Consider the following 19120-nt stretch of genomic DNA (forward strand, 5'->3'; position numbering starts at 1 on the left):
AAAAGTCGAAGCGCTTCGGTCACCAACGACCACCGTGGCGTCACAGGAGAAACCATGGTCGGTCGTCTATGACCAACGTGACAGTCAAAGCGTTAACGTCTAGCCGATTTCCCTTGTGAAACACAATCTTGAACGACATCGACACGGGAGAAAGAGGAAAATTGAAGCTCGAGAGCGCATAAAAGTTAACAGAATTACCAGAGCAGTCAGACTGGCCAGTCTATAATTTCTTATAGAAATTTTACGCGCATCGATATCTTTTTATAGAATATACATTTAACTAGCTAAAGCTAATTTTCCTCCTTACGTTCGATACCTTTTCGCATGGCCTTTCAATTTCCATTTCTTCGATAGAAATTTCACATCAGTCGTCGCTCGAATGTCGATTAACTGGAGCAATTGGCAAAACGGGATAACGACGTTGGCAAATCGTAACAAGTCGCAAAAGATTCGATTTACCTGAATGTATTTCCTTTGTTGGTCTGCTCTGTTCTACCAGGAACCAGCTCGAACAAGAGACCGCTGTTGTCTCCGCTGTTCGAGACGGCCTTTAGTCGGATGATACTGGCGTCGAAGTCGCTGAAATTTTCCTGCAATCGAATCGGCTCGGCAGGTCTTGGTAAGAAAGCCGGAGCCTTCTTGTGAGACTCCACCACTCGAATATCCAGATCGATCGTGTTCGATTTTGGAACGTCGCCCTGATCCTTGGCTGTCGCTGTCATGCTGAACTTGTAATCCGGATTCCTCTGCAAATATTTCACGATCGTTTCGATTCCTCCCATTCTTTGCCTTTACCATTACTTTACTTTTTCCCATTCGTTCGGCGGTCGAATCGCCAAATTCGCCAAATTCGTTGCTTTATTTGTACGAAAAAAAGGTTTACTCGATCTATTTGAAGCCTTTCGTTCAGCGACACGTTGTAGCCGACACTCGGGCGAATTATTTCGTACTACGCGTTACGTTGGCTTGGCAACTAAACGATCGCGGATTGGATCGTCAGGTGGTAATGAGAAAATCCGTAATCGCTTATAGTTGCCAGCCCGATATTTACACGGCATCCGTCTATGTTTATGAATTAACGTAGCATATGCGTCGATTAGACGCTAGAAAAATCCGATCGTTGCGTAAAGCGTGGAATCGACTGTTTATTCGTATACGAAAGAGAAGCGTGTACCGTCGGCCACGTGTATCACGACCGAAGGCTTAAAACGAATTAATCTCGTTAATATTTGAACGTTTCAGACGAATCGCGTGATACTTACATCGATGGTTTTATTGAGAAATATCACACCCGTGTTGCGATCTATACGAAAGTACACAGCGTCTTCGGGCTTTCTAGACAACAAGCTGTAGTAGACCACTGAGTTGTTGCCATCGTCGATGTCCGTGGCGGATACCCTCATCACTTCTCGTCCCAGGGGCAAATCTTGCGGCACCGACTCGGTGTACGCCTATACGCGAGACCACGATCGCCGGAAAAACAAACAACGTTATATCGAAATACGTTTGCATGGTATCGATCCATTTCTGAAATCTCTACTTCCCACCAGCCTGTCTGTCTTCCCCTTCTCTAAACAAATCTACGTGTGCATGCGTCCAGAGATATAAAGTAAACGCGACGAAAGAAGCCGCGATACGAGCGGTAAAAGTGGGATTTTCTGTCCTATAAGCGTCAAATGCGCGTGTCTGGTACGCTTCGTACTAGACGTATACATCATTTCCGATATGACGAGCGTCGCGCATTCGTCTGTTTACGTATTCATTGTTTGGTATATTGTCTGGCGAAAGAGAAGATTAGAGGGAACGCGAAATATGATTTTAAAACCAGCTGAAACTTTATTTCGCTGCTATTTCTACCATATGATATTTCCTTTCGTTGCGAACATCGTTCGTGCTATTTATCGCTATTGTCGTTCCTCTCTGGATGACTCGCAACGTATTCTCTAAACTTTCGTCCCTCTCGAAAGTAGCAAGTGCATTTTATGTTTATCACAATTAGACGTACAATTCTTGCACGATACAGCTACGTTTGACGCTCGAAGGAGTTGCGTAACGACGAGTAGTTTACTTTGAAAAACTGAGACACGTATATATATATATAGAGATGAAGGGAAATGAAAAATGGTTTCTCGGAGGAAGATAAACGTGGAAGGAAAGATCGTTTCGATCGTGAGCTGTTCGTTTGAAAATCGCTCGTGGGACGAGGGAAACGCGTCTCCTCGTTACGACCGATGTAAATGAGCCAAACTCGAACATCCGACGCATATAAGAAATTCCGCCTTCAGATCATTCGAGATTTTCGATCGATCACGCAAGCGTAGTAATCCACTGCGTAACAAAAACAGAACGTAGGCATTCGCATTCCCACAAACAAAAAGAAGATGTGAATAGAAAAGAAAATAGAAAAGAGAGAGAGAGAGAGAGAGATAGATAGATAGATAGATAGATAGAAAGAGAATGGAAAAATAGAAATAAGAAAATAAAAAAACATCGAAATAGATATATACACCGGGAAAATTCGAGACCAACCTTCCATACGTATCCACGAAAGACCTAGGTTTGAAAAAAAAAAAAGAAAAAGAAAGAAATCGAAGCAAGAGGTGGTGGTTAGTGTAGCACAATCGTATCGTAAAGCGTAAGAGAAAATACGCCGCTGCGTTCGTTGCTCGACGAAGCAAAAACCCGTGTTACGGGAAATTCGATTGGTCCGTAAAATGTGTATGAAATGGAAAAAAGACGAAACTCGTGCCAGAGGGTAGTATTTTCGACGGCGTATACAGGCACGTGGTTTCCGTTGACGCATAGAGCGAGGATGAGCGCGACAAACGCGACGATACGTAAACCGTATCGGACGTAGAGACTCCGGTTCGTAAATATTTAGCACATTTACGATTAAAGAAAAATCAGGTAAATCTGGCAAATATGAAAGTCGATAGAACCTTAAAGTCCATGAAATTTTGTTCTATCAATTACGCGTACTAAAGTCATTTGTTCAATATTTTCGTATTACGATCAGTGATATTTGTAAAATTGTAAATAGTACAAGAGAACGTACTGGACTTTGAAACTATTACGTTCTCTATATCGTTGTTTAATTACGCATAACGTAAAATATTTCAAGCTAATGATTTTCAATTGTTCCAGTAGATCGGAAGATCGTGTTATTAATTCCTTATTTCCTTCTAACCCTTCCAGATAATATTCAGAAACCTTTCGAATCGTCCTACGAACACGAACTCTCCTATTTTCATCGTTTGCCTAACTATCGAAACTAATTACCGCGTTTCTATTAGAAGATCCGAGCGAATGTTCGAGTACTTATCGACTAGGGTGTGTAGCGTAAATCGCTATATTGAGCCATGAGAGCGCTCGAGTCGAGAAGAAGGTTCTCGAGGTGGTCACGCGGCACCTACCACTTTGTCAAAAACGGGCCCATTGTCGTTCACGTCCTCGATGGTGACTTTGAACGTGCACACGTCGTCGAGTTGCGGCCTTCCGTTGTCGGTCGCAAGGACGGTCAGGTAGGCTTCCTTTTCACGAGCCGGTTCATCCCTGTCCAGCACCTGCGTCGTCCTGATCAATCCGGTCCTGTTGTTGATCTCGAATTTTAGTTTCTCGCCGGGAGCTGTCACGAAACTGTAAGTGATGGTGCCTGCGCGAAGGAAAAACACGTTTTAAAAGGCGAAAATGCAGCGTTCCCTCGAACAATTTCGAATTTGGTCAAAGGAAGTCCACGTGCTTAATGGACAAGTTGAGAGCAACGTGGCCGGATGAATTTTTCTACTTTAAGTTCGAGAATGATTTCACGCGATTCGAGTATCTCCGTTCTTGGATTTGAAATATCGGGAAAATTGGTGAAACTCTCGTTCACAATGCGAGATATTGACACGTCGCGTACCTCCATCGTCCGGATGATCTCTGTCCTCTGCGTGCACTTTGATCACCACCGTGCCCACTGGCTCTTCCTCTTTCACTACTGGTGCGTAATTCGAGCAATTCGAAAACACTGGCTTGTGATTGTGGTTTTCGTTCAGTTGCATCTGCGAAACGGATACAATTTCGGTTATTACCGTTATTTCCTTCGAAAAATAGAGTTCGCAATTAGAGGTTCGTTTCTGTACACACAACGTTGTTGATATTTTTTACGCGTAGAAGTAACAGGATTAATAGGAATCGCGAGATCATTATCGTATAAATAGGCTAAAACCGTGGCCCACGAAAATTGTACGCTTCGTAGCAAGAACGATCGTTGCTCGGCTTTACGATTTTGTAAATAACAACTCGTGGTAGAAATCGGACGAGAGATTCGCAAGGTGGTACGAAGCGAAGCAACCTATAAAAGGTGATTATATCTCGACTTATTGTCAAGGGAAAATTAATTGGCTCTACGAAAACAATTTTCAGACTTCCACGGCTTGCTGATTTAATTAAACGCGTTCAGTTTCTCCGCGTCGTAGCTACAGGTAGACTTTAGCACAGCGGTGTGATGCGATGTATATTTTATTTTTCTTTTAATTCAAGTTACACGTCAAATATTCTTTTTCGCGTTCGTAGCTCTGCTTCTCTCGCGACGCTGTATTCTTTTCGCGACAAGCTCGGAACACAGAAAACGTAATAAAATACTAAATCCAAATATCCTTCGAGCTACGTGTATTTTAATGCCGTCTATCGGAACGTAATGTCGAACAGCGGAATCAAAAATACGGAAATGGTTTGTTCTTACGAAAAAAGGCAAACGCGTAGAAGATCGGAAGTCGTTTTAGATCTCAGCCTTCCGCTCGACGAACACGGTTGCCCTGATGCCTGCGATCTAACTTTAACTAAACAACCTCGATTCTGTTAATCATTGAACGTCGTAGAAATATTTCACAACGTCATCCAAGTGTGCCGATCGATCGAACTGGAGAATCGGTTGATGGAATAAAAGCGGTATAATCGAAAAGCACTCACCTGAAATTCCTCCTCGTTAGGAAACTGCGATCTCGCGTCCAAGTGTCTGGAATGCCTCAATCTCGTTGCGTCGGCTGAAACACAGAGACAGGGAAATAGAAAATAAAACATCCATCAGAATCTCTTTCTCGCTGGACCAGACACGCGCGCGATGTAGGCGATCGTATTTTTTCCACGGTTCGCGCGCCGCGTTTCCGCTTCCTCTGCCGTTGTCTAGGTACGCGCGAACATGGCCCCGTAAAAGCTTTCGATTTTACGCGATAACGCGCCACTCCGGCCAAGAGGTATATCGCGAGAGCGATAAATAATCGAGAGGGAACGTTACGCAAGCCGAATCAACGTCGCGCTTTACCTCCAAACTGTCTAATAATTATTTCAACTCGCGAGCTTATCGTCGTTGCCCTCGATTTCCTCTTTTCTTTTCCCTTTCGTTCTCTTCGTCTTGCGTTTCGTTTCTCCTGCTTCTCGGCTAGACGAGCCAAAGGAGCTGAGCTTAGAAACGTTTCGGGCGCATTTTGGTCGATTCATGGCGGTAACAGCGTTGGAATTTCATAGAGAGATACAAATCAACGATGGCTTAACGATAGTTGGAGATCGTTGCTGCTGTCGGTTTACGGAATAAGTGGAATACGGATGGAAATTACAGAGCGTAGATCAATTCTTAACTAATTATCGATTCTTTTAATCGCGAATATCGAACAGGCAACTCCAACTTATTCTCGTCGTATTACGTTGTCCGAAATGTTTTTCCTTTCACAAGTTGATAACAGACGAACGATAATTTCTTCCTTATATTATTTTATTGAATTATGCACGAGTATGATAATGGAAATAGAACGAAATGGATCACACCTAATTCACTAAAATAATATAAAACAGAAATCGTTGTTCATCTATCATCACCTTATCAAACGAAAGAAACTTTTCGGACAACATGATACTTCGACTTGCAAGATTCAAAGCGTCAGATTTTAAATTCTACGACGACGTGTAAATAATAATGTTAAAGCGGTTCGAAAACAACGTTTGTTCGTCTCAAAAGTGATACAATTTTGATTACGATATTTCTATTAATTATAAGCGAGTAATATGTGGATTTTTCAAAATATTCATTGCGATGCAAGCCGCGGGTTTGCGTTCACAGGTCTCACAATGGAAAACTGTTTGTTTTTTTTTTTTTTACCGCATTACTTGCTTTTGGTGACCAAACGAGAAACTTTTTTTTTTTTCATTTCGCCAACTGATTTACTATACGCAGTTTCCCATCTAAACGGCGTTCCTTAGCTGTTCCAGGAGGCCTGCCATACAATGTTGTTATTCCAAAAGTTGCTTACGAGTTGACTTACCAATAATTTGACAAACTTATAGCGTGACAAACCGCTTTCTCTTTTCCTTTCCTGAAAAATCTTGTAAAGTATAGAAGCATTTATTACGCTTGTTTCTGGTGGCCAAAAGAACAAGATGGGTTTACGATAAAACGGGTTCAGATCTGACCGTCTTTGCTGATCGCTTGTAACTCACTGAGCAGTATTATTCTTTATTCGTAAAGAATTACCGATAACGACCCAGAAATACATTCGGAGTAAAGAAGTTAAGGCTTAAGTTGAAAGACGTGATCATGTATTTTGTTATTTACCATGTATACTGTGTTTACTGTGTTTTGCGTGTTCAAGTTTATGTATCGCGTTCTGATTTAACGTCGCAAGTCGTTCTATGTCGACTCGGAGGAAGTTTGCTCGGTGCGGCTTGTAACGCGCGAATAAAAGCATCCGAAGATAGAACGTTCGTCAAATTACCCGCTCGATAATTACAAATTACACTTTCGTCGTCGCATATTGGCTATCAAAAATCGCTTCGCGCGAACTCATATTTTTAGGAGCACAGCTGCGCAAGGATGTAACTATGGAACCTAAACAGAGTTTATTTCACCTACTCGGTACACGTTATAACGAATACTCTGCTTTGGAATCGCGCTTAACACTTTCACATTGTGACATTGGTCACATTGGTGATCGAAGGGCTTCAACTTTTCACAATTGTAAAAATTGTATGAAAATTGACAGTCAGAGCATTTTGAATGTAACCGATAAACAGAAGACACTTTGAAATAAAAAGTGCCCCCTTGAACGATTAAACATTTCTATTAGAACATCAGTAAAAAAAAAGAATGAGAACAAATCTTGCATCTAACGGTGCACTGGGTTTGCATCCATATGTTTCAGGGCTAATCTGCGAATATTATTATAAACACAGCTTAGAAAATAATCGTAAATGATGCTTTATAATCACGTAATTGAAGTTAGAAGCGTGAACATACCTTGCTATTATATATAGAACGAGCAAACACCGTTTGCCAACATCTTCTACACGTTCCAACGATATATTCTGCACGTTTTGCTTACGACGAAACAACGAATGCGAGTGGTTCGTTGAAATAAACGAAGCCTTGTTACGATATGTCGCTGTCAACTGTTAGCAAGGCGCCACGGTGGTCACCGGTGACCGCCGATAAGATAAAGGTGCATCGGGGAAGAACGTCGTCTTACATCGTCAATTTCTTATTATTTTGCCATCATGCGCTTCGAATAATAAAAATACTCCCGTGGCGTGCTGAGCGAAACGTGTGATTTCGGCGTGGCAGTCAAAGTGTTAACGGCACAAGCGATAACATAGATACACCGATAGATAATCGATATACCGATCGACGATGAAGAAGAAGAAAATCGTCGTGTCTTTGGACCACGTCGAGAACGATGAAAACGATGAAAAGATGAAAAATCGTGACTCGAGCAACGACAACGTGTGTACAGGCTGGCAAAGCTGTAAGCGGCACGCTAACCTCCCTCAGGGGGAGTAGCCTGCTTTTCCTACGCGGGGGTTAACCTACATTTCGATCGAGTTCACAGGTTCGTTTGGAACGCGAGGCTTCGCCGAGCGGACACGCGTCCGCGTTTTCTCTACTTCGGCCGATTCGTTCGATTCGGACGAAAGGAAACGACGATATGATCGATCCGAGTTTGAGAAAACAAAGCAAAGACGAGACCCAAGTTTCGTAACGATTATTGGCCAAGAGAGCCGCGTTATTTTATTCCGCGGAGATTACGATCGATCCGATAGATACGAGTGTACTTCTCTCTTCTTTCTCTTTTGAGTATAAATCTTTTGAGAAACGGTTTCTAAACGATTAAACCGCAAGGTTTATCGACGAAGAATAAAACTAAGTTTGTACGGATTATTGCATAAAGCTAGTTGAAAGTATGCAAAGTTTTATTAAACTTGTTATAAAATGAAAAGAGGCTTATGGATAACGTAGTAGGATATTTGGTATCCGTGACTCCTTTAATCCTTCGTTTAATCGATCGTTTTTTATATTCCTCTTGTAACAGATTAAAACTGAGTTAGCACGACACAAAGGAATACTTTGAATTTACAATAGTTACAGATATTATACCTACGGTAGCGAGGATACTTGCTTAGTGGAAAGCTCCTGCACGAAATTCTATTTAATTTACTTTATAATACTCGTTCGCGATCAAAATTTTACTCCCACTACATATTGGTAAGCGTCTCAAAGTACAAAAAATGAATTTTTTTAAGTCAGTTTAAAAGCCATTCCTCCTACAAATTTTATGGAAAATATTCGCACGCAATTAAAAGAGCGCGTAAATTTAAATCGCCGCGACCTACGATTTTTGGAATCGCCAACCACGATATCTTTAGAATGGTGACCCATGATTTTTCGAATTACGTCGTATGATTTTTAAAGACACGACCTGCGCACCGTTAAAGAGAAAGGCGACGACGAGGCTCGAACCCGTCCAAACAGTTTTCGGCTACTCGAATCGCACCGTTTCGACGCCGATAATGTAAGTACTTAATTCGATTACCACTCCGCTTCCATCGTGCTCAAGATACGCTCGGGACACGTAATCGGCCGCGTCTTTCGAACATCGCTATAGTCGTGGAACGAGGACGACGCCCGATGCAATCTACGGTCTTCGAGAACGTGGAAAGATCGCGTCCGTTGCCATTCGTTGCAGAACGTTCCTGGCAATTGACGCGTGTAAACTACGGACGTACAACAGCCTTCGCTTAACCCCTTAACCCGCTCGTGTTCTTTCAGTCTATTCTAGTCTGTTCCGTTTACTTTATTTTTTGAAATACATCGATCTCTATTCGCGCTTCAAAATATTTTTCGCCACAGCTATTCTGCCTCGTTCCTTGTCGGATAAATTTTTAACTGGTTTCTTCGGTTCGAGAAATTCGCCGATTTATACGGGTATTAACCTCTTGACATACAAATAGAATAGCACTCGATGCGCACTGAAAATTTGATTTCAGGTAGCTCGGCATAAAATCGGTGTACGACTCTGGGGCGTCTTATCGAGACGTCGACGTGCAAAGTAACGCAACGAAAGAAACAGCGTCTCGCACACGTCTCTGCGTACGTTGAGAAGCTAACGTTCGCGCTTCTTCCGCAAAAGACACGACGAACATCGTCTCTCTGCACATAGTGCGCTCTTTTCAATTTTCCAGCTTTCCGGTTTACCGATCTTCGCTTCGACGTCGAAGAGAGCAGCAGGCTGCCGATAACCCTCTGGCGACGAACTCGTTTAATCGAACGTTCGCTCGAATTATTCGTTTGCCTGGTGCGTGCTTCCTTGCGATTCTATCAGGCAGCAACGCCACGATCGTCCATCCATTGGACGGTCGTCGCTGTTATTCGCGATCGGACGCGTTCGCAACGTTGTACCGCGAATGCATTTTCTATCAGGATAATTACCGACGACGGTGCGCGCGAGTCTGCCGGTGATTTCATTTTCCAGATTAACGGACTGTGCTACCGATCATCGTGCTTGTCGATTAAATTTTCGTTAGCCGAACGCCACCCTCGCCGAGCGTATTCGTTTCCGAGGCGAGCGCCAATGCGAGACGCGAATGCAAACACCAGCACACGACGATTTACCGAAAATTCATTGCTCGCGTCCCACCCTCTTTGTCTCTGTCGGTGGAAATAAGGGAAGAAGCGCGCCGCGTTTCTCCTCCAAATTACTCGACGACGATTAATTGATTCAAGCGCGCATCGCTGCTCCGCTTTCCAAAGAATTATCGATCTTGCGATCCGTATACATTACTGTACACTTACGATTGCTTTTCCAGCGTGATTTTCTGCGTTTCAAACCGACCACGATCCAGACAATCGCAGTGTCGTTCCTGTCGTTGATCGTTAAAGAACGCGACGACGTCGACAAAAGGAGTACGAATCGGTCGCTGAAATTTCCATTCTCTTCAGTCTCCCGCTAAAAGATTAATCGGGGAGCTCGCCGAACAAGAATATTTACGACGATGTAATCAAAAATTGAATTTCTGCCACCGAACTATCCGTTGATTCCCTCCAATTTCCGTGGTTCGTTTATTCTCAGAACGAAGTACGAATCGTTGCTGAAAACGAGAAGTCAATCGGCTTGGTACATGACAGCCTCTAGCAAGCGTATTTTCTGATCGAATAATCGAATTATATCGCGAGGGTTTTGTTCGCTTTGCAAATATAAAGAGAACCAAGTTGCCTGACAGCTGTTGCAATTACTAATTTAAATAGGCCATTAAATGGCCGATATTTGAAAGAAAAGAAGAAGAAGAAGGAAAAAAGGAAACTGGAAACTGAAACTAAAAGTTTCCGTGCGATTCGTCGTTCGATCTAATCCTTGGGAAAGTCGTTCAATTTCCAAAATCAAGAGGCTGTACCTAGCGAAATTAAAGGATGTTCTCGTGACCAGCTGCCGTTCGTTGAACGATCGAATCGATGAAAAGATGGAACGATGAATTTTCGAGACGAAGCAAATGGATTTTCCAGCGACGTATACTACCTGGGAACGATGCAGCACAGTCGTAAATTACAGCTTTTAAGTAGGACCCATTGACGTAACCACACCCAGGGCTGTACATATTTTGTAGGGGTAAAGTTACTTGCGAATCAATATCCTGCTTGTAGTTTTTCGTAGCTGCGATCGTTGTATTCTCGCGTCTGAATCGTTTTAACGAACAAACGAACATCCCGCGTTTCGATCAAATTTCTAACAAAAAGTGGAATGAAAAATTTCGCGATATCAGCCGATACGTGTACGCTTTTCGTATCACCAAATTTCTCTATAAATGAATACAAATTTTCCATCTACCAATTAGCAAAAAGATAACGAGCGTAGGTAGCGAAAATCCGCAGCCTATGCGCTACCGTACGTGCGCTTTCATAATGGGAAACGTACAAACTTTAACTATCCGTTGACTTTATGGCCACGCTGTTATTTCTAGGATTCTCGAGCGCGATGCAATACATATAATATCACTGAATATTAATCGCAAGTTACGAGCTATTAGTATCAATAAATCCCATAGTATGGGAGTAATTAATTTAATTAAATGTATAGAATTTGATAACAAGGCGAGCGTGAATTTCACCAACTTATAAATCATCCGCGATCACGTGGCATGACCTAAAATTGTACATTTTAAGAGCGGAACGTGCAACAGCAACTACTAATTTGTCAATTCGCTCGATATCCTGGTAATTAGCAAATTATCGTGCATAACAGGGCTCGCTCAATTCGATTTCTGACCGTAATTGTTTGAAACTCCGCCGTAACTACGAACAGAACGTTTATGTAAATTCTAATCTCCGCGAGCTTGCAAGCTACGCACACTTCTTCTTCTCCCGTCAAGTATCGTAACGATTAGCGCTACTCTCCTCCGTTTTACATATTTTTCTATATTACGCGTGTACTACGAATTCCTACGCTCGTAATCTACCTGTAACAAAAAAAAAAAAGGAAAACACATGTTCGCAACGCCGTAACCCGATGAAACGAATGCTCGATCGCGACGCGGAGCTCGCGGCCGAAAATATATTCCCGAATTGGAAATAGAGAAAAACGGGACACCTGTTGCCGAAAGGGAACGAACGAGGCAACAACGTCGTTTGCAAGCTTTCACGATCTTTGCCTCTCTCTCTCTCTCTCTCTCTCGTTGCGAGTTTTTCCTCTATAGAAGCCGCGATCGAACGACATACATATGGTAACGGTCGATTCGACTGAATAGCGTTGGTAGAGCGATTTCCATGCCGCGAAGCTGGTAATTATCTGGTGTTTCGCGAGGTCGCGTCGCGGATGGATTATCGTGCGTGGCGTGCGCGCAGACGCACCCTATCGAACGATATCGAGCGCGTTCAAAGGCAGACAATCGCATCAAAGAGCCTCCATTGTCGCGACGGCCAGTTTTAGCTCGACGTCGATAACGCGTTTGGCCGACCGGCTTTCGAAAAGGCAACGTACTCCGTACACGGTCCCTTGCGTCATCACGGGATCATCCATCGATCGACGTTGGGCCGGTGGATTTGGAAAACATCGGTTTCGGGCTGCTGCGCTGAAGAAGCGAGCAGAGGCTTCGCTGACAAGGCGAACGAAAGTTTGCCAGTTTAAAACGCCGGATGCAAAGCAACGTGAAATACAACGCGCGATTAGAACGCGATGGAAACGCGGCATATTAGAAATATCTTGCTCGGTAATCACCGTGGAAACTTGTTAGCGAACCAGTCGAAACGACCGGTACGGGACTTTTAATTCTTGCAATCATTGCAGACATGCGAACCTTTCTCATCGTACGACGTTTACCTTTATCGCGATAGAAGTGCGATTACGTGTATTCGGGAATATTCATCGGTCCGCTTTTGATTCCAATACACCACGTACACCATATTCAGTTATATGCACGTTGATTAAGGGCCAATGGCTATAGCGATAACATCCAAACGAACAGTATTTGTATGTATTTGGAATTAATCTGCCGCGTTTGTTCCTGTGTTTTGTCGCACACCTGACTCGTTCGTGACACACGAACGCATATATTCTTTCACTGACTGGAAATTTATACTCGTCCGTTAGCTCTTCTACGACGACGGAGATTCTACGTATCCGATGACAGTTATCTCTATACATAATTGGTACATAAAAAAAAAGGAATCTATTTTAATTATTACGTCGTGGATCTCGTACGAAGTGAAATTCATATTATAACCGTATCTCCCTCGTGTCACAGCCTGTCCTATATCGCATAATGGTTCTTAACACGCAAAATGCCGCATGGGCCATCAGTGGCTCTCCTTTCGAGCTCTTTCGAGTAATAGCGTTTCCGTGTAAAACAAAACTCGATCGTCAAACGATTTATACAATAGAATTTGGAATCGATCGATGCGTGATTATCGCGTACAGTGCGACTACAACACCGTGGGCCACCCATGAGCCACGCGGTCTCGCTCTCCTTTCAGAGTCACGCGAAAACTATTCGGCATTCGACGTGTTAAGGAGCTTTTTCTTCGGATTATCGGTTTACCGAATTCCGTTTGTAGCTCGGTTTTCGTCGTTGAGACGAGAAACGTTCGAGACAGCACCACTTCGATCGCTTCGTTTCGGCCCGTCAGTTTCGCTTCTCTTTATTCCGTTCTTTCGTCACGAGGCACGTTTCACCGTGTCCCGAAGATAGCGCCAAAATGTCCTTCAGAAAATGGTTCGTTCGTTGCACGAACGACGCGCGGCAAGAATATCTGAAAAGAGGAGCTCGTGGTATTTTCGGTTTCGCGGTTGTTCGTCGGATACCAACGGATAGCAAACTGAATCGATCGAACGCAATTTCCATTATCGAAATCGAAGCGTGACTTTTGCTCGGCTGCCTTCAGCCTTTGTCGATGATTTGGTACGCGCAGTGCTGTCGGTAATGCTCTTATGATGGCACGGTGTGTGCTTCGACTATAATACGCTATTCCTCGCTTAACAGTCGCGTATTCTGGTTCGCTGTGCGGCTGCTATCGAGAGATGTGACATTTTAGGAATCGTCGATTCCTATCTCTCTATAGCACGCTCGTTTCTCGAGAGAAGATTTTTCGTCTAACGACGATAAAAGCGACCGGTTTTTATGAATTTTTGTTGTCAAACTAACCGTTCGTTGTACGGCAGTTGACCTTTCTCGCGTGTAAATAGATAGTCTCAGGGTACGAGCGTGATTTCTTTATTTCGCTTCTTTTTACTGTTTGTCGTGCGTTATGCGGTCTCGCGATCATCTTCGACAACGTAACGGTTGCTGGCGCGCGACCTAGCATCTGTCGTAATCGTCGGAATGCAGAGGCTGAGAAATTTTCTTCCAGTTCGATCGGTTTACGCTGGGATTGAACCCATTTTTCTGGAAGAATAGCACGAAGAATCGAAAAGTTTGGGAGTTTGGAAGAAAAATTTACTTTCTTCGCCACATGGATTCGGTTTGTAGTATAGTTTCAAGAGATATTACAAGTAAATAATCGAGCAAAAGTTTAATGAAACACGAGCAAATCGCTGGTGAAATCTGTGAACCAGCGAACCAGCCTTCTCCGAAGTCGATTAATCAATTAGTTTTCCGCTCATCGTGCGCGCCAGTTTATTAAACGTGGCGGTTTAGAAAATTAACGAACGATTGATTAAACGAAATTAATAGAGACAAAAAAGAAAGAAAGAAGTTACATTTCTTTCTCAAGATTATACTTTCGAAGAGACAGTCCGTTACAACTAGTAATTAGTCTGAAAAGAATTCATAAAAATTCCCTCGATTCTTTGCGCTCGGAAGCATCTGAATGTAACAGTAACTTCCAAAATAGTATCGTAAATGTAAAATATAAAAATACGTGTGTAATACGACTGGGACGAGTCGTGTGTGTTTTTTAACTCCGGTTAAAAGGAAATGCGTACGTGTAACGGTTAAAAGATGAATGGCTCGAAATGCACGGACTGAGTTTTCATTTTTATGAGAAACGCAACGATGCATTTTGCAGCCGAGCCATTTTAAAGAAACGCCTGCCACGCGGTGTTTTACTCCATAAATCGAGGCACCTGCTCGTTCTACGTAAGAAGATATCGAGGAAACATGATCGAAACTTGATTCATCCGAAAGATACTCCAACTTTAATTTTCTAGACTCGCTGCAAGGAAGACTAGAAAGAAGAACGAACGTAACGTGATATTTTTCCGTTCGACTTCGCGTCTTTTCCCTACGATAAGTTACGCGATTTTCGAAATTGAAATTACAGAAAAGGCGAAACTGGAATAATTCAATGCAAACGATCGGGCTCGATCCAACCGGATCGTTCGATCAACGTTCCCGTCGAATCTCGTCCAGATGTCTCGACCCGAACAATTTGCGCAAACTCTGCGAGTAACGAAGCCAACCTCTTGCACGCGTATTTACCCGGATAGGTAGAGAAAGGGCGGAAGCGCGAGGAACGGTGAACTTTGCGTCGAGAGATATTACAGGAAACGCGAGACGCCCCGGCTGCAAGCAAGAACTTTGTCGACAATGATATTTCACGGCGATTCCGCTGCGATGCAACGGCTCGCATAAACCACTCGCTGCCTCTAAGATATATCCTGTCACTTATTGTTAGATTTTCGCAAGGAGGATAGAATCGAGATAATGGACCGCGCGGAATCTTCTTTTCGTGAGTTTCATCGGCGAACCGTAACGTCTCTTTAACGCGTGCTGTTCCTTTATGGTCCATTTGCTTTTCGATCGAACGACCAAAGCGTGCGAACCGACAATTACAAGCAGCGTCGAACGTAGTAGGAAAAATATGAATATTTTTCTTGTATTGGGTTGGCAACCAAGTGATTGCGGCTTCTGTCATCGGATGATGATGACAAAGTCTAATATTATCGACATTTTGACAGACTCGGAAACATTTGCTTTTCGATCGAACGACCAAGACGTACGAACCGACAATTACAAGCAGCGTCGAACGTAGTAGGAAAAATATGAATATTTTCTCGTATTGGGTTGGCAATCAAGCGATTGCGGATTTTCTCATCGGGTGGTAATGACAAAAGCCGCAATCATTTAGTTGCCAACTCAGTATTATCGACATTTTGACAGAGGACGTGTTCCTCTGCTGTCTCGTCTCAGGTATTCGCCTTCTTGCGAATAATAATTAAGATCTAACGTTCTGCTACGTGTTGCAACTGAAACAAGGAATATATTTATCTGTGATACATGGCGGAAACTACAAAAACCTACATAAGCATTTAGAATGTGGCTAGAAACGCGTATTCCAGTGACAAGGAAATGGCAAGAACCGCCAGATCTCGAACGAGTTTGCTGCATTCGCATTCGATGCCTTAGGTCGATGGTAAAACAACCCGAAAATGGGCTTAAGCAGTGCCACGTTTTCCAGATTAAATATCAAATACCTGGAAAGATATGAGCGACGCGAAAGAAAGAAGAGGAGGAAAGAGGAGGATCACCTTGGAACATCGCATTGCGTGTAATTACAGGATGCGAATAACACTTACGAGCAAGGCACGTACAAGGTGATTCTTTGTGAAAAGATAAGAGGAAAATACGCAACAAAATTTCTTTATTTAAAGTTTAATTTTCGTTGAAATTTAGTTTGACAATTTGTCAAGTATAGCCGAACATAGTTAATTCCGGACTGGGCGGTACTAAATAATCGACAATGGGTTGTTCTACGTGTAAAGATAAGCCGAATATGTAGAATAAGATTTTCCCATTCGAGGTTTCATTTTCGAGAAAATAAAGTTCGAACATGTTTGTACACGCGTATGATACATTTTCAAATTTATTTTTCTCGTAAATAAAGCGTCTTGAGAAGAAATTTTATTCCACATTTTCGATGTATTTTCACACGTAGAATAAACCTTCTGTCGATTATTTAGTCCCGTTTAATCTGGAATTAGCCACGTTCAAGTATATTCGATAAATTTTCAAACTCGATTTTCTCGTAAACTAAGCTTCGAGGACATCTTGTTCCGTATTTTGTTCTTATTTTTTCACAACGAATCATCCCGTGCCCTCTTGTACGTGTTATTCGTGCGCACCCTGTACGTACAGTTTGGAAAAAATAATGGCAAAGCTTCTTATACGTACATACATATCCACTATTTAAGTATCATCAGCTCTACGTCTGAACCAGAAAACGTAGAATCATCCTGAACACGAAGCAGCGGCCACATCCCCCAGTCTGTCACACAGTCTGAGATGTAAAACGTTTCGACCCCTAAATATCTGCCTCAAGACGCCAAACCTGGCTCGGTAGTCTACGACTTCCGGCTCTACTTCGCCCCAAACGTTAGACGCTATTACCAGCCCGAGATTACCATACCGATAGAGAGCGAAAGCCGAAAAAGCTTCGCATCCTCTCGTCTCGCCGCCGAGAAGGCCAATCTTTTTTCATTCGGGTCGAAACGTCGCGTGTTCCTAATATACCGTGGTCGCGTTCCCTTCGGTCGTTAGAGAGCCGCGCCTACTTTCGGCTAATCCTCACGGAGAATACGATACACACCCTTTCCGTAACTGCTGGCGTCTCGCTGGTACGTTCTTCGTCGCGACTAACCCGAGGCGAACCGAGACGCGCACCCGGTGGAAGCAACCGATTTTCGCGATTTCACCCAGTTTACGGGCAACGAACTCATCACATTCGGATTCACCACGAGGGATTACCACGTGGATTTAACTCCTGTTAAGTAGCTTAGCTTCTTTATCCGTTGCGTCTCTTGCTCCCTACCTCACCTCGGACTCAATACGCAAACGCATACGTACAGAGCGATATCGGATTTGATACGTCGCCGTACGCAACACGTTCGATCCTTCCTAACGAAATAATCCTCCACGGATGTTCGTCGGCTGCTCCCGCAGAGAGCTAACTCACGCGGGTATCGCGAGCTTATGACGCGCGCGTTATCCAACGAGAGGTAAATCGCAGCTTTTCCAGGTGGATTTTAATCGTTCGCAGGTTTCGAAGTTCGACCGATTAAAAAGTAGTATCATCGGCGAAATTTTACCAGTCACGAATGGCAAATCGATAGTCGGATCTCAGTCATTTGTGAGACCGTTGCTCGAATATGCGAGTCGCTCGCGCGTCAAGGGGATTTTGCAAATCTCGAGTAGCAAGTAGTAGTAGGCAAGCGGCCGAAATTTCGCCACCTGATCGAGCTTTGCAAATGGAATTTAAAATAGAAATGCAGCTAGTTAGGTGACAGCAGGAGCTAGGAGTTCGCTCTTTCTATTTTTCTTAAATATTTAAAGTCGCGTTTCAGCAACCAAGGTATTTCATGTCGCGGTACGTTGCTCCTATTTTCGTTTTTCGAATTGGCGATCTCGTCTCGTCGCTTGTCGATTAGATCGGATTAGATTTTGCGAGAAGATAGCATAGCGAAAGATAGCTTTCTGCTCTGAATTTCGTCCCCTTACGTAGATACCAGGCGACGAAATTGGGAACGTGTTTGTCAGAAGTAGAGTCACCGAGCGAAAGCAAAGAAAATCACAAGATGTCACTTGTTTTATATGTGGCGATCGATTTCCGAATGTCGGAAAATGAGTTGGATGATCCGTGTGCTTCGTCTATATCGCGAATTATAAAATCATCATTTGCCTTATATTTGTATACGTAGCTTTACGATCAAACATATTTCAAGCGCATAAAAGGCGAATAGTACGGGCATTTTCTCGCTAAAACCGAGACAGCGAAATTAGAAACATTTTCTTTAACAACCGAAAACCACACGTACATTTACATATACATTTTTCACTCTGTTTGTATCAACTTTTACAAAACATTGTTCACGGATCTTCGTTCGACCGATCTTGCGAGCTGATTATACGAGTTCTTTTTCGGATTAAAAAATTGATTTAGTTTTGCAACAATGGCGAAAGAACGAAAATAGTGAATTTTCTTATGTAACAGGGATAAATTTGGCAAGCTTCACGATCGAACCGTTTACAAATTACGGAAAGTGATTGCAAGCTTCCAGATGGAATTCCATAAAAGCGTATTAATTATGAAAATATTAACGAATATTCAGGAATCAGCGGAAAATGACGGAATCGTTGCAAATTTCCATAGATATACAGAAATGTTACTGCAGAGTTTCGTGGAAATTTCGTTTTTAGAGCGAACGTATGCACCCTGTTCCCAGCACCAAACACGAAATCTTTATTACAGCGACCAATTATTATTCGTTAGATTATGTTATCTGTCATCTATCACTTTCGTATAATTAACACGCTAAGCTTGCTCGAATAAATTAACGCTATAATCTCATATCTAGAGAAAAAAATGCAGCTTAGCACACCCCTTTGGCCTCGA

General features: G+C 43.0%; 1 protein-coding gene across 1 annotated transcript in view; it reads right to left on the minus strand.

The window, feature by feature from the left end:
- Nucleotides 1–19120, minus strand: part of LOC122575442 (DE-cadherin) — a 91554-nt gene that overhangs the window by 12729 nt on the left and 59705 nt on the right. The window contains exons 2-6 of the mRNA XM_043744361.1: nt 4951–5024; nt 3899–4040; nt 3414–3652; nt 1263–1451; nt 460–746 (exon numbers count right to left, since the gene is read on the minus strand). Coding sequence (XP_043600296.1) covers nt 460–746; nt 1263–1451; nt 3414–3652; nt 3899–4040; nt 4951–5024 — 931 coding nt within the window. The remainder of the gene's footprint in view (nt 1–459; nt 747–1262; nt 1452–3413; nt 3653–3898; nt 4041–4950; nt 5025–19120) is intronic.

Source organism: Bombus pyrosoma, linkage group LG15 (genome assembly GCF_014825855.1).
Source record: "Bombus pyrosoma isolate SC7728 linkage group LG15, ASM1482585v1, whole genome shotgun sequence".
In the NCBI taxonomy this organism is placed as follows: domain Eukaryota; kingdom Metazoa; phylum Arthropoda; class Insecta; order Hymenoptera; family Apidae; genus Bombus; species Bombus pyrosoma.